General features: G+C 37.7%; 1 protein-coding gene across 2 annotated transcripts in view; it reads right to left on the bottom strand.

Annotated features, from left to right (window-relative positions):
* Nucleotides 1-12408, bottom strand: part of Ngly1 (N-glycanase 1) — a 58047-nt gene that overhangs the window by 22842 nt on the left and 22797 nt on the right. For both annotated transcript variants that reach the window (XM_031363074.1, XM_031363076.1), the window contains exons 5-8: nt 6046-6268; nt 2976-3097; nt 1863-2008; nt 264-374 (exon numbers count right to left, since the gene is read on the bottom strand). In XM_031363074.1, the coding sequence (XP_031218934.1) occupies nt 264-374; nt 1863-2008; nt 2976-3097; nt 6046-6268 (602 nt within the window). The remainder of the gene's footprint in view (nt 1-263; nt 375-1862; nt 2009-2975; nt 3098-6045; nt 6269-12408) is intronic.

Below are 12408 nucleotides of genomic sequence, written 5' to 3'. Positions count from 1 at the left end.
GTGTGTGGGTGAGTAGGGATGAAGGAGGGAAGGTGGATCTAGGGATAGTTGTGGGGTGGTAAATGTCAAAATGCACTGTAGGAAGCTCTTAAAGAATTAAGGTAATTTTTATAAACTAGGCATGCTGTTACACATATTATCCTAGCATATGAGGTCAAGGATACATGAAAGCTTTCTCAATAAGTAAATAAAGAGTTAAAACTGGCTATTCCTGATATGTAAAATTTCAAAATGTCCTCTTTAAAATGACAGCCACTACATACCTGCTTATTAAGTCCATTAATAGTTTCTCGAAGTAACTCTTCTTTAACCTTGGTCCTCCTGGACATCACCTCATCATGTTTACAAGAGTATCGCCAGGTGACATCAACTACCTGGAATTAGTTACAGAACACAACTATTTAACAAAATCACAATGCTCCTTTATTTTTTATAAATAGCTACAATGCAAGGAACTCTGACAAGTAACTAAGAAAAAATATCCTTTGTCGGAATTTAAAAGCCAGAGTTGAGGGTATTGTTCAATTAAAAAAAAAGAAAGAAAGAAAAAGAAAAGCTGAGATTACTACCATAACCCAGGAAAAAGGAGGCTGAGGCAGATCCGTGAGTTCAAGGTCAACTTCACCAGTCATAGTAAAATAAAATGAAAGACACTGAAAAGAATATACTTTAATTTTTTTCAACAAAACAGTGATAAATAAAAATATAGTTTTCAGAAAGTTAGATTTTCATATTTTAAAGCTGCTGACACTGCAGAATTAAATAAACAAAACTTTACCCTCATTACTGTATTATTACAGAACTGATTTTGGACAGAGAGGATAAGTAAAGGGAAAAGTCCAGTTTCCTCAGCCATCTTTGGCACGACAGTTCATTAATGTAGATGCTCAAAATAAGTCTCAACTAACTAAAACATAAAAAGCTCGAAAAAGAAAACAAGGGAAAACCATTGTCATGGAGCAGCAAAACTTTCTTCCATATAATGTGAAAAGTAAAATCTTTAAGAGAACATTCTAAATTTGACTGCTGATTTCTACTCTTTTACCATTTAGAACACATGAGGCAGATATTAACAAGACATAATTCTAAAAACAACTTACATAAGAACCTAAAAAAAAAAGAACCAAAAAAAAAAAAACCCCAAAAAACCTGCAAAACTCAGATTAAAAGGGGCAAAGGTTTAGAAAATGAAACCTAGCACATGCTCCAGGACACTGTGTCATTAGGGAAGCACACTTGGAAAGTATAACTATGCTCTCATTGGCGGGGCTGAATTTAAAAAAGTAAAGCCACAAGGTAAATTCCCCAGTGTAGGGGAATGTCAGGGCGGGAGAACAAGACTGGGAGTTGTTGCGTGGGTAGGTGGGGGAGCACCCTCATAGAGGCAGTGGGGAGTGGGGGTGGGATAGGCAGTTTCCAAAGGGGAGACTTGGAAAGGGAAAAACATTTGAAATGTAAGTAAAGAAAATATTAATAATAAAAAAAGTAAAGCCACACAAAACTTTGGCAAGGATATGGAGAAACTAGCAAGTCTCATGTACTGCTGGTAGGAAAATAAAATGGTGCCACTGTTTTGCAAAATAATCTGACAATGAGCCAGTCATTCCACTCCTAAGAAATGATAAAAAGCAAGTATATATCTGAATGTTTGCAGCAGCTTAATTTAAGATTAAAAACTAAACTCACCCAATATCCATCTGTAGGTAAATGGATACAAATATCCGTTGGACACACACAGGGGAAACACTGATTCCAATGACTTTATGGTGTTTACAAATGACAGAGGAAACAACACCCTACAACTGTATGTGGCCCGTATGTCAAGTACGATTTGAAGATGTGCATTTTCTCTGATGTCCTACCTCATCTTTAGAGAATGCTATTATATAAGAAAGCTTCTTGCCCCATCCTATTTCATAAAGGAGGGGCTTGTCGCAGACATCTTCACATGCATCACAGTGCAGCCACCGCTGCTGAGATGGAGAATAGACTTCTGTCCAAACATGGTCTACTCATGTGGGAGAAGAGGAAAAAAAAAAGGGAAATAGAAGTTAAGTTTATAAAACAAGAATGACTTCCAATAACTGTAAGTAATACTCTAGGAATCATATAATAAACTAATTTATAATATTTAACATTGAGTTAATTAGCAGGAACATTTTGTGGCACACATAATTGTACAGTATTTGTATTTAAAAAGTAGTCAGTTTAAGTCTTAACTAAAGATGATGTGTGCCATGACTCTAAGGCAGGTAAAACTTTCAGAAGAGCATCCGAACTAACAAGCTGTGAAGGAATAGACGTGACTTCAGAACCAACAGCTTCTCTGGACCCAGAAGGAGGCCCAACAGTACCTGGTTATTCAAGGTCTATATTTAATTTTGAAAAGGAGTCTCAGTAGGTAAGTGGATACCCAGGCTGGTTTCAATCCTCCTGCCTTAAAGCCCCTTGAGCTTTTGAGGCTCTATATTTGATTCTGAGAGAAGACTATCAGCTGAAGGTTTCATCTAATTCTAAAACAACAGTGGAAACAAGGAAAACCCTGGAACAGGGAAAGTGACTTTCAACACGGACCTGACATGATTTTTTTCTAAATGAAGAGCAAGTCCAACACCAAGGTTTTCCTCAGTGTCTACAGAATGTAGTATAGGCTTACTACATCAACTACAGCAATCCTTTAGACATGATCTCTACAGCATGTTACTACACACTTTCCCATCCACACGGAACTGGGCTACTGTTAATGTCACCGATAGGACAGAGTCCATGTACTGGGAATGGGGCAGCTGTGGTACAACTGTTACAGAGCCTGAGGTCACCTGTGAGGCTGGTACTGCTGTTCCCTACAGAAGATTAACAGAAAACTCAGGTGATATGAGAAAGAGAAAATGAGGGGCTCAGGCTGTAAACCTCAACTCCAAGTTTATAAAGCCCCTTTTTTCTCTGTCTCTTCTTCTCTCCTACTCATGCTGTACCTGTGTAATCCCACACATATCGAGCTTCAAACCCTAGTGCACGGCAGCACAGAGTAAAACAATTGGCCCATTCACCACAGCGTCCACATCTTGTTTCCAACAGTTTCTCTGGGTTGTTATATCTGGTTTAAAAAACAACAAAGACAAGAGCTGTGATTCATGATCAAAATCAAAATTTTAAAGAATTTCAATCACTTGTATGCTAAAACGATAATCGTGACTTTTAGTTTCTTATTTTAAAATACTGATGAAAGTACATAGCCTATACAAGCTACTGTGCTAGTCTTTGTGAACCATGCTTAAAAGGTAGAACTATTGCCCGGCAGTGATGGTGCATGCCTTTAATCCCAGCACTTGGGAGGCAGAGGTGGCGGATTTCTGAGTTCGAGGCCAGCCTGGTCTACAGAGTGAGTTCCAGGACAGCCAGGGCTACACAGAGAAACCCTGTCTCAAAACAAAACAAAACAAAACAAAACAAAAGGTAGAACTGTCTTCAATGAGTATAGTTCACTATATGCAGTCAGTTTTATTCTTAATTAAAATGGATGCTACCCCTTCAAAGAAGGTAAGTGCACTGATTAGCCTATCCATACTATCACACTCAGAATCAGTATTACAAGACATGTAACAGCTAAGATGTAGGAGAATGGCTGGACAGGGGAATTTTCATCTTGACAGGTCTCCAAAAATATTTAGATAGGTAGTTTTCTAAAAAATGTGATTAAGATATTCAAATGGTTCTCTTGCAAGAAAATAAACTTGCTATGTAATTACCTTTAAAAATCACTCAATGGATTTTAGCTTGGGGCAGGAGCAGGAGCTGGGGCAGGGATTTAGCTCAGTTGGTAGGGTACTTGACTATCATACATGAATCCTCAGTTCAATTCCCATCACCAAAAAAGATGGCAAGGTGTTGTACAAGTATAATCCCAGGGTTTGGAAGGAGGAGGAGACTAGGAATTCAAAGTCATTCAAGGCCAGCCTGTGCTATATGAGACACTGCCTCCAAACATTAAAACAAAATCTAGGGCTGTGAGGATTAGGGCTAGAGAGATGGCTCAGTGCTTAGAAATACTTGCTGTGGAAAAATAAGGACTTGACTTTGGATCCAGTACTCATGTAAAGAGCTGTGGGTGTGTCCAAATATACTTATAACCCCAATGCTGTGCTTGATGGAGGCAGGATTTTGGGGGCTTGGTAGACACCTATCTCCAGGGAATAAGGTAGAGAATGGTTGACAAGATTTCATTCTCCCTGTATGTAAACACTTGGACTCCTCACTCATATGCAGATATTTTAACTTAGTATAAGTTCCAGTTTTCTTTTTAATAATGATTTTTGATCAATATTCTGGACCCACTTAAAAATGCTTACTAATTTACAAGCAAGATGTGTGCAGCATCCATCCAAAAGTTACTTCAATTACAAATGTATCACAAGAATAGAGAGCACTGAGATTTTCACTCGGCACCGAGAAGGGCTGGTGTGTGTCTTGTGCTCTAGCTAAGCAGAAAGCCTAGCCCCACACCTGGAAGAAAATGGAAGTAGTGCCATGAATGAACTGACTCTGCAATGAAAAGTCTGCTAAGCAGCTGCATTGCTTAAGCTAACTGAATTCATCACTCTAACTGAAAAGGGATGCAAGGTTATATTAAGGCATAACAATGAACTGGAGCATTCTGGTCTTGGGCCAAGTCAAATGGAGTAGAGCAAGAGGGATTCTTCAGTGGTGAAGCATTGCAGTAGCAACACTCAGGTCCTGAGGTCTAGCTCTGGTACTAGAAAACATAACAAAACACCCCCAAATTATGCTTATTTGCCAACTTTGTACAAACAACTAAAAGTAAAGCAGGCAAATGCTTAGAAAATAGACTTTGCATAAATACACTAGCATAAATACCACTAATCCATACTATATTGTTAGTTTAATTCTGTTGTCTAGGGAAAAACAAACAAAAGGCCTCATAAGAGGGATTTAACTAGGTATGGTACTGTAAAGGGGCTGTGTAAGTGTATGCTGAAGAACAACAAAACAAAGCTGGTTTTATATAAGCATTGGATATTACAATAATCTTATGTATAATGTAGGGCTGGTTCCAAATTAAGACAGAACTGAGTACTAAACTCCACCAGAACAGGCTTTTCAAACATGCAGCATCTTTTCTTGTTGGGCAATAGAACTAGACTTTGTAACTATTGCCTATTAAGAAAATCTAGCAAGAAGCTTAAAAGCTACAGGTTGAAAAAAGTAAATTGAAAAATTTTAATTTCTCAAGTTTAAAATGGAGATATGATTATTCACGTTTAGTGGTGCACATGTGTAATTTTGATATATAAGAGGATAACTGAGCTACACAGCAGGACTCAGTCTCAAACAAAACAAATTAATCAAACAAGAGAAATACAGAGATAGATATGAAAGGCTGGGACAGAGGAAGTCCTAATTAAAACAATTTCTGCCCTTACTTTTACCCCTGTATCTGATGACTAAAGACAGCACTATATTTACTACCATAATGGCATCACTATCACTAATATTGTCACTGTACACCACATCACTTCCATATTTTACAATGCTATGGACATATGTAAAAATGTATGCCTTAGAATAGGAGCCAACAAACTGAATAAAAGGAGACAGTAAGGACTGGACATTAGCTCAGTTGGTAAACTGCCTACCTAACATGCACAAAACTAGAAGTTTAGTCCCCAGCACTGGATACATTGTAATACATGCCTACAATCTTAGCACTCAACAAATAGAGGCAGAAAAATTAGAAGTTCTAGGATAGCCTGGGCTACACAACACACAGATATACACACATGAAGGAGAGACAGAAAAGACAGCCTGAAAATTGTCATAGGACCCATAAGTCAGAAGGTTATGTCCTAACAAAACCAGAGAAAGTGGATATGGCTGGGTCTAGTCTGTCAGTCTAATCTGTAGACTTCTGTCCTAAAGAAATATCAAGTCCAGTTAAAATGGAGATTAAAAAGCTAATTTGATAATAAATCCCTGCTAACCATCACACTGAGAAACACCCCCCAACCTCACTTTGCAGGTACCCACCTTGGGAAGCGGTTGCTCAACTGGCAGGCATCACAGTAATGATCCTCCACATTCTTTGCACCCCACTTCAGCTCATCATCATTGGGCAGCAGTGCCTCATCTCTAGATCTAGTCTCTCCACCACATTTACTGCACACAATGTTATTCACCCAGCGAAAAAACTCCTCTTTAAACCAGTGTAGAAGCTCCAGTAGAAGGAAGTCCTCATCACTTACATTAGTACCTTGGAAGTTAGAAAAGAACTAATTAAAGTTTAAAGCCCACAAAATCCTAAACTTCCTATATGCTTTATGCTCAGGTTGAGAGCGGAAATATAAGAAAGTGTAAAATGATAAAAGCTTTCACAAAGAATATGCAAGGAATGTCAGATGTTGTGAACAGGGCTAGCACACACATAGTAAGTTGTGTGTGACTACAGTTACAGCAGAAGAAACCACTGTAGCCTCTGCTATGCAACTGAGCAGAGTATGACACTGTCTCAAGGAATGAGGGTCAACATGGAATTGACAAATAAAACACAAGGGAGAAAGAAAATATGATTTTGAGAAACACAGCTTAAGTGGTAGCACATTGCTTGATGTCTGCGAGGTCTGAAGTTTTGTCACTAGCACCATCAAATGAATATTAATTTTGGCCATATTAAATTTGCTACTGGGTATATACATAGGTAAACATAAAATGATAAGAAAATCATAGGTGGATGTCTGAACACCAGATATGGTAAATATCATGCTGTTAGCTTTTTAAAGATTTATTTTATGTGTATTGTTGTCTTGCCTATATGCCCAGTTTCAGATCCTATGAAACTAGACTTAAAGAAGACTGTAAGCTTCTATCTGGGTATTCTTCTGTAAGAATAGACAATGTTCTCCAGTATCTAGTGATTGTTTTTGTTTTTGTTTTAAATTTGTGCTTCAACTGTGTAATAGAATTTATCCATAGATATGCATACCAAAAGACAAACATATGGGCATATGTAGAGTATACAAAACAGCCCCATCAAGTAATCATGACACAAAATATTTTGCCCAATTTATCAATAAAACGTCATCTCCTCTCTATATTAAAAATTACATTTATCGCCTCTCTGCCCCTCCTTCGCAAGCAGAAAGCTTGCCTCCAGGGAGTGCTCCCACCCAGGGACTCAGGTGAGATCTCCATTTTCTCTCCTGTGACTTTCTAAGGTGTGACCAGCTGGGAGGCAAAGGCCTCAGAAGTGGCAGGGCAGCCAGCACAGGATCCTTTCTACCTCAGTCTACACTTAGGAGGGACAGCGGATCCACAGCCCACTCTGTCCCTTCCCCACAAAGCAGAGAGCTTGCCACCAGCAAGTGCTCCAAGCCAGGGACTCAGTCTATACCTAGGAGGAACAGCAGATCCACAGCCTTCTCTGCACCTTTCCCACAAGTAGAGAGCCTGTCTCCAGGGTTTGCTCTGATCCCAGGGCTCAGGAGGGAGGAATGATCCACAGCCCTCTGCATACTGGTCTTACCAGAGGAGAGCTGATCTCCCAGAAGTGCTGACACAGGCTTACAGACCCACAGGAGGAACAAGCTCCAGCCAGAGACAGCATTAACATCTAACACCAAAGATCAACACAAAGGGCAAAAGGCAAATGCAAGAATCTTACCAACAAAAACCAAGTCTACTTGGCTTCATCAGAAACTAGTACTCCCACCACAGCAAGTCCTGGATATCCCAAAACACCAGACAAGCAAGATTTGGATCTAAAATATTATCTCATGATGGTGATAGAGGAATTTAAGAAGGGCATGGATAACTTCCTTAAAGAAATACAGGAGAACACAGGTAAACAGGTTCAAGCCCTTAAAGAGGAATCATAAAAATCCCTTAAAGAATTACAGAAAAGCACAACCAAACAGGTGAAGGAATTGAATAAAACCATCCAGGACCTAAAAATGGAAGTAGAAAGAGTTAAGAAATCACAAAAAGAGACAACTCTGGAGATAGAAATCCTAGGAAAGAAGTCAGGAGCCATAGATGCAAGCATCACCAACAGAATACAAGAGATAGAAGAAAATCTCAGGAGCAGAAGATACCATAGAAAACATTGACACAACAGTCAAAGAAAACACAAAATGCAAAAAGTTCCTAACCCAAAACATCCAAGAAATCCAGGACACAATGAAAAGGCCAAACCTAAGGATAATAGGTATATAAGAGAGTGAAGACCTCCAACTGAAAGGGCCAGTAAATATCTTCAACAAAATTATAGAAGAAAACACTTCCCTAACCTAAACAAAGAGATGCCCATGAACATATAAGAAGTCTACAGAACTCCAAATAGACTGGATCAGAAAAGAAATTCCTCCCACCACATAATAGTCAAAACACCAAATGCACAAAACAAACAAAGAATATTAAAAACAGTGAGGGAAGAAGGTCAAGTAACATATAAAGGCAGACCTATCAGAATTATACCAGACTTCTCACCAGAGACTATGAAAGCCAGAAGATTCTGGGTTGATGTCATACAGACCCTAAGAGAACACAAATGCCAGCCCAGGCTACTATACCCAGCAAAACTCTCAATTACCATAGATGGAGAAAACAAGATATTCCATGACAAAATGAAATTTACACAGTATCTTTCCACAAATCCAGCCCTACAAAGGATAATAGATGGAAAACATCAACATAAGGAGCAAAACTACACCCTAGAAGAAGCAAGAAAGTAATCTTTCAACAAACCCACACAAACTTACTCCACCTCTAACACCAAAAACAACAGGAAATAACAATTACTTTTTCTTAGTATCTTAATATGAAAATTAATATTACCAACATATCCTAATCGATTGAAATCCAAAAATATAAGGAATTAGAAATTTGTTGATTGTCATCCAATGGTCTCTCTAATTTAGTAATTGGAGAAATAGGTCCAATATTGTACAATCCATATACACTTTCTGCTTGTTTGCACATGACAGTGTCTTGCTGTGTATCTCATAATGGTCTTGAACTCAAGCTTCTCCTATCTCAGCCTCTCTATTTGTAGTATTGTTTATTTCATGTTTTTACACTATACTATGGTTTTCAGAACAGCTTACATATTTTAAAAGTATTTATACTGCAAAAAGAAATGTAGACATTTAACTTGGGAGGTGGCTTGTAAGAGAACAACAAATAGTGAGACTGCATGCTTTGCTTGATGTTTGTAATTATTGTATCAAGTTTGAAGAAGAGGCCTTTATAAGTTACTCTTTCTCTGAGATGAATGCTTTTCCAAATTATTACAGCCAATGAACTAGATTCTTACCTGTGCCACCCTCCAAGCAGAACCATTGTTCATTGAAACAGTTGGTAAATGACTTTATGGATAGATCATCTTAATACACACACCATTTCTTAAATGAATGTAACCTGTTCTCTGTAGGCTGAGAATAAAGTCACTCACTCAAGTCAAATAGCTTTGACCATAGCAGGAAGTCTGTATCCAAAAATTGTGCCTACAATTCATTCCTGGGCACAGCAGAACTGTCAACTCTCAGCTTAGCTACTATGGAGGGAAAATCCTTTGGTGATGTGAGGGTCATTGAAGTACAGCCTTATTACAATGAACTCCAATGTCTAAAACTTGTTCTTATTTGGGGCTTGTACCACAGTAAGAGCCAAGATTTTAAGCTCTACTAAATATAAAACAGGCAAACAAAAATACCTTATCCATTTAAAAAAATACTAGTAGTGATGTATTATTTTAAAATATACAGTTAATGTTTGGAGTTTTTTAAAATTTATATTGAGAAAAACATGTATTTTCAGTATTGCTGTAGAAAGCTCTACATAAGACTGCTAAATTAATTGTTTTATATCAAACAACTTTTATAATACTCATTTTTGTTATAATATTTTATAAATTTTAAAGAATATGACAAAAAATGTATTGTAGGTATTAAAGGGGGTCTCTGGGAGGAGTTGGGGTACCAAAGAGAAAGAAGAATGTGATTTAATTCTATTTACTTAAAATATGTTTTTAAATGTTAACACATTCAGATAAATTGAAATCATGTATCATAATGCAATAAAATTTAAATCAATAAAAAATACCCACTAAGACAAAACTGTTGTGTCAAAGAAATTTTAAGAGAATGGATCACCCATTAAGCTGAGACAAGCAGTTACTTAGATATTTGATACTGTTAATACATTTATGTAAAAAAATCTGTCTTTCTGTATAGTACACAGTAGTTAAGAGTTACAAGATAGCACGTTTATAACTGGACCCCAGAAGGCTTCCTTGGTGTGTGCATGTGTGTGTGCAATGCACATGTGTATGGATGTGCCACAGTACACAGAAGACAAGCTCAGGTGTTGATCCTTGCCTTTCACACTGTTTGAGTCAGCATCTCTTTTTGATACTTATATGGTCCGAATAACTGAGCTTCTGGGAGTCCACTGTCTCCATCTCCCATCTTCCTGTAGGAGTGCAGATTACAGACAGACGTTACTACATCAGTCTTTTGTGAATTCTGGGTACTCAAACTCAGGAATTCATTCTTGTGTGGCAAGCACTTACTTTAGTCCTGGCCATTTCCCCAGCATGGGAAGGTTTTCTTAAAAGCAAGATTGAACCAATAATATAAATCCAGAAATGGAAAATTATGTTATTTAAAACTTCTGAATTTCAGAAGATACACCTAGTAAATTAACAAAGAACATTGAGGTAGGGAGTAGTAAAATTCTAATGCGTCTAGCAAAGGAAAGTATCAGTCTAGAACACATAAAACTGACCTACAAATCAGTGATAATACTAATCACCCTCTTAAATTAATATCAACATCAGAAGGACAAATACTCTTTCTGTGAAATAATGCCACATGCCATTGGCAAGAGGGAATTTGTTCAAGGAACAGGAGGCAAGTTTCATGAGCACTTCAGTGAATGGCAGTCAGCATAAATAAGAACAGACATTAATCTCAGTGCCCATCCAGGGGGAACTGTGCAAGTTAAATATACATGCAGTACAGTGTTTAAATATATCTGTACTACAACAGTTTTTAGAGACCTAACAAGATGTCCCTCATAAAAAAATGAAAACTATGAAGGAACTGAATGTATGTGAAATGATAAATTTTATACAAACCCCACACAAATTAAACTATTTTCTCCATAGAACTACTTGGAAGAACAAATTTTGAAGAATCGCACCAAAGGAGGGACCAGAAATTGATTGATTGGGAGAGAATCTTAAGTTTTCCTCCATAATGTTAATGTTTTCTAGTACAATAATCATGATACAGTCACATTCAAAATACACTGAGGCTTGCTCACATCTTCCTCAGCCTTGTCTCTGCAGGTAACAGTATTCTCACTGGGAAAGACATGACTGAGACACAGTGGAGTCAATTTGTCTAGTTTGCTGGAGGCCCTGGGTTCTATCCCCAGCCTGGGGGATACTATGGAGATGGGAGTGTAGTTACTGAAAAACAGGATGTTAGTCAAAACACTTCAACATATTTCTCATCTCAGAATAGGAAAAAAGAAAGTGATACACAGTAGAAACTTAATTTAACATCAAGAAATGAGGTGCACAGGGAAAGAATAGATTAGGGTTAAAAAAGAACATTCCTTTTCTTGATCTTGATCTAAAATACAACAGCATTGCCTAAGTAATCACAATGTAGGACAGTGAAATGAATATCAGCATCACCACTGTGAGAAGAAAGGAAGCCTTGCACCACCACGTGCCTGAAGTGCACACAGGAGACTAGCACTATGAAGACACAGTACTAAAAATGCTTATTATAAAGCATGGCAACCACTATCCCCCAAATATATAGTGCTCTAAAAAACAGTACTGAACAATAAGATAACTGGGTAAAAATCGACTGCATAAAAAGCAAAAACCCTATAGCCATAAAATATTAACAACTAAAATCCCGAGACTATTAATGTCAACACATGATTATAAAGGTCAAAACAATTTTTCTGGGCTGTTTAAATGTACTAACTCATTTGTTCTTTTAATTATTCTTATTTCCAAAATGGAAGAACAGAGGCAGATGGGTTGCTCAGTGTAAGTAGCAACCCGAGATTATACAAAGGTGACTGTTGTGAAATTATTCTGTACCAATAAATAATATCCTATAACAAAAGTGAACCTGTGACTACCTTTACGGATGAATTCTGTTAAGAGTCACTAAAGCTAGACATAGTGGAGCATGCCTATATTCCCAGCTCGTGAAATGCAGATGCAGTAAGATCAGAAAGGCAGTGCCAGCCCCAAGCTATACACTGAGACCCTGTTTTAAAACTAAAGAGTGTGGGTGGAATTTCATGAAGGACCACTTGTCTAACAGATGCAATACACTGGGTTAAATCTGTAGCACAAAAAAAAAAAAA

This window comes from Mastomys coucha, unplaced genomic scaffold (genome assembly GCF_008632895.1).
Source record: "Mastomys coucha isolate ucsf_1 unplaced genomic scaffold, UCSF_Mcou_1 pScaffold9, whole genome shotgun sequence".
Classification (NCBI taxonomy): Eukaryota; Metazoa; Chordata; class Mammalia; order Rodentia; family Muridae; genus Mastomys; species Mastomys coucha.
The sequence above is the reverse complement of the archived record's forward strand: the minus strand, read 5'-3'. Positions and strand labels throughout refer to the sequence as shown.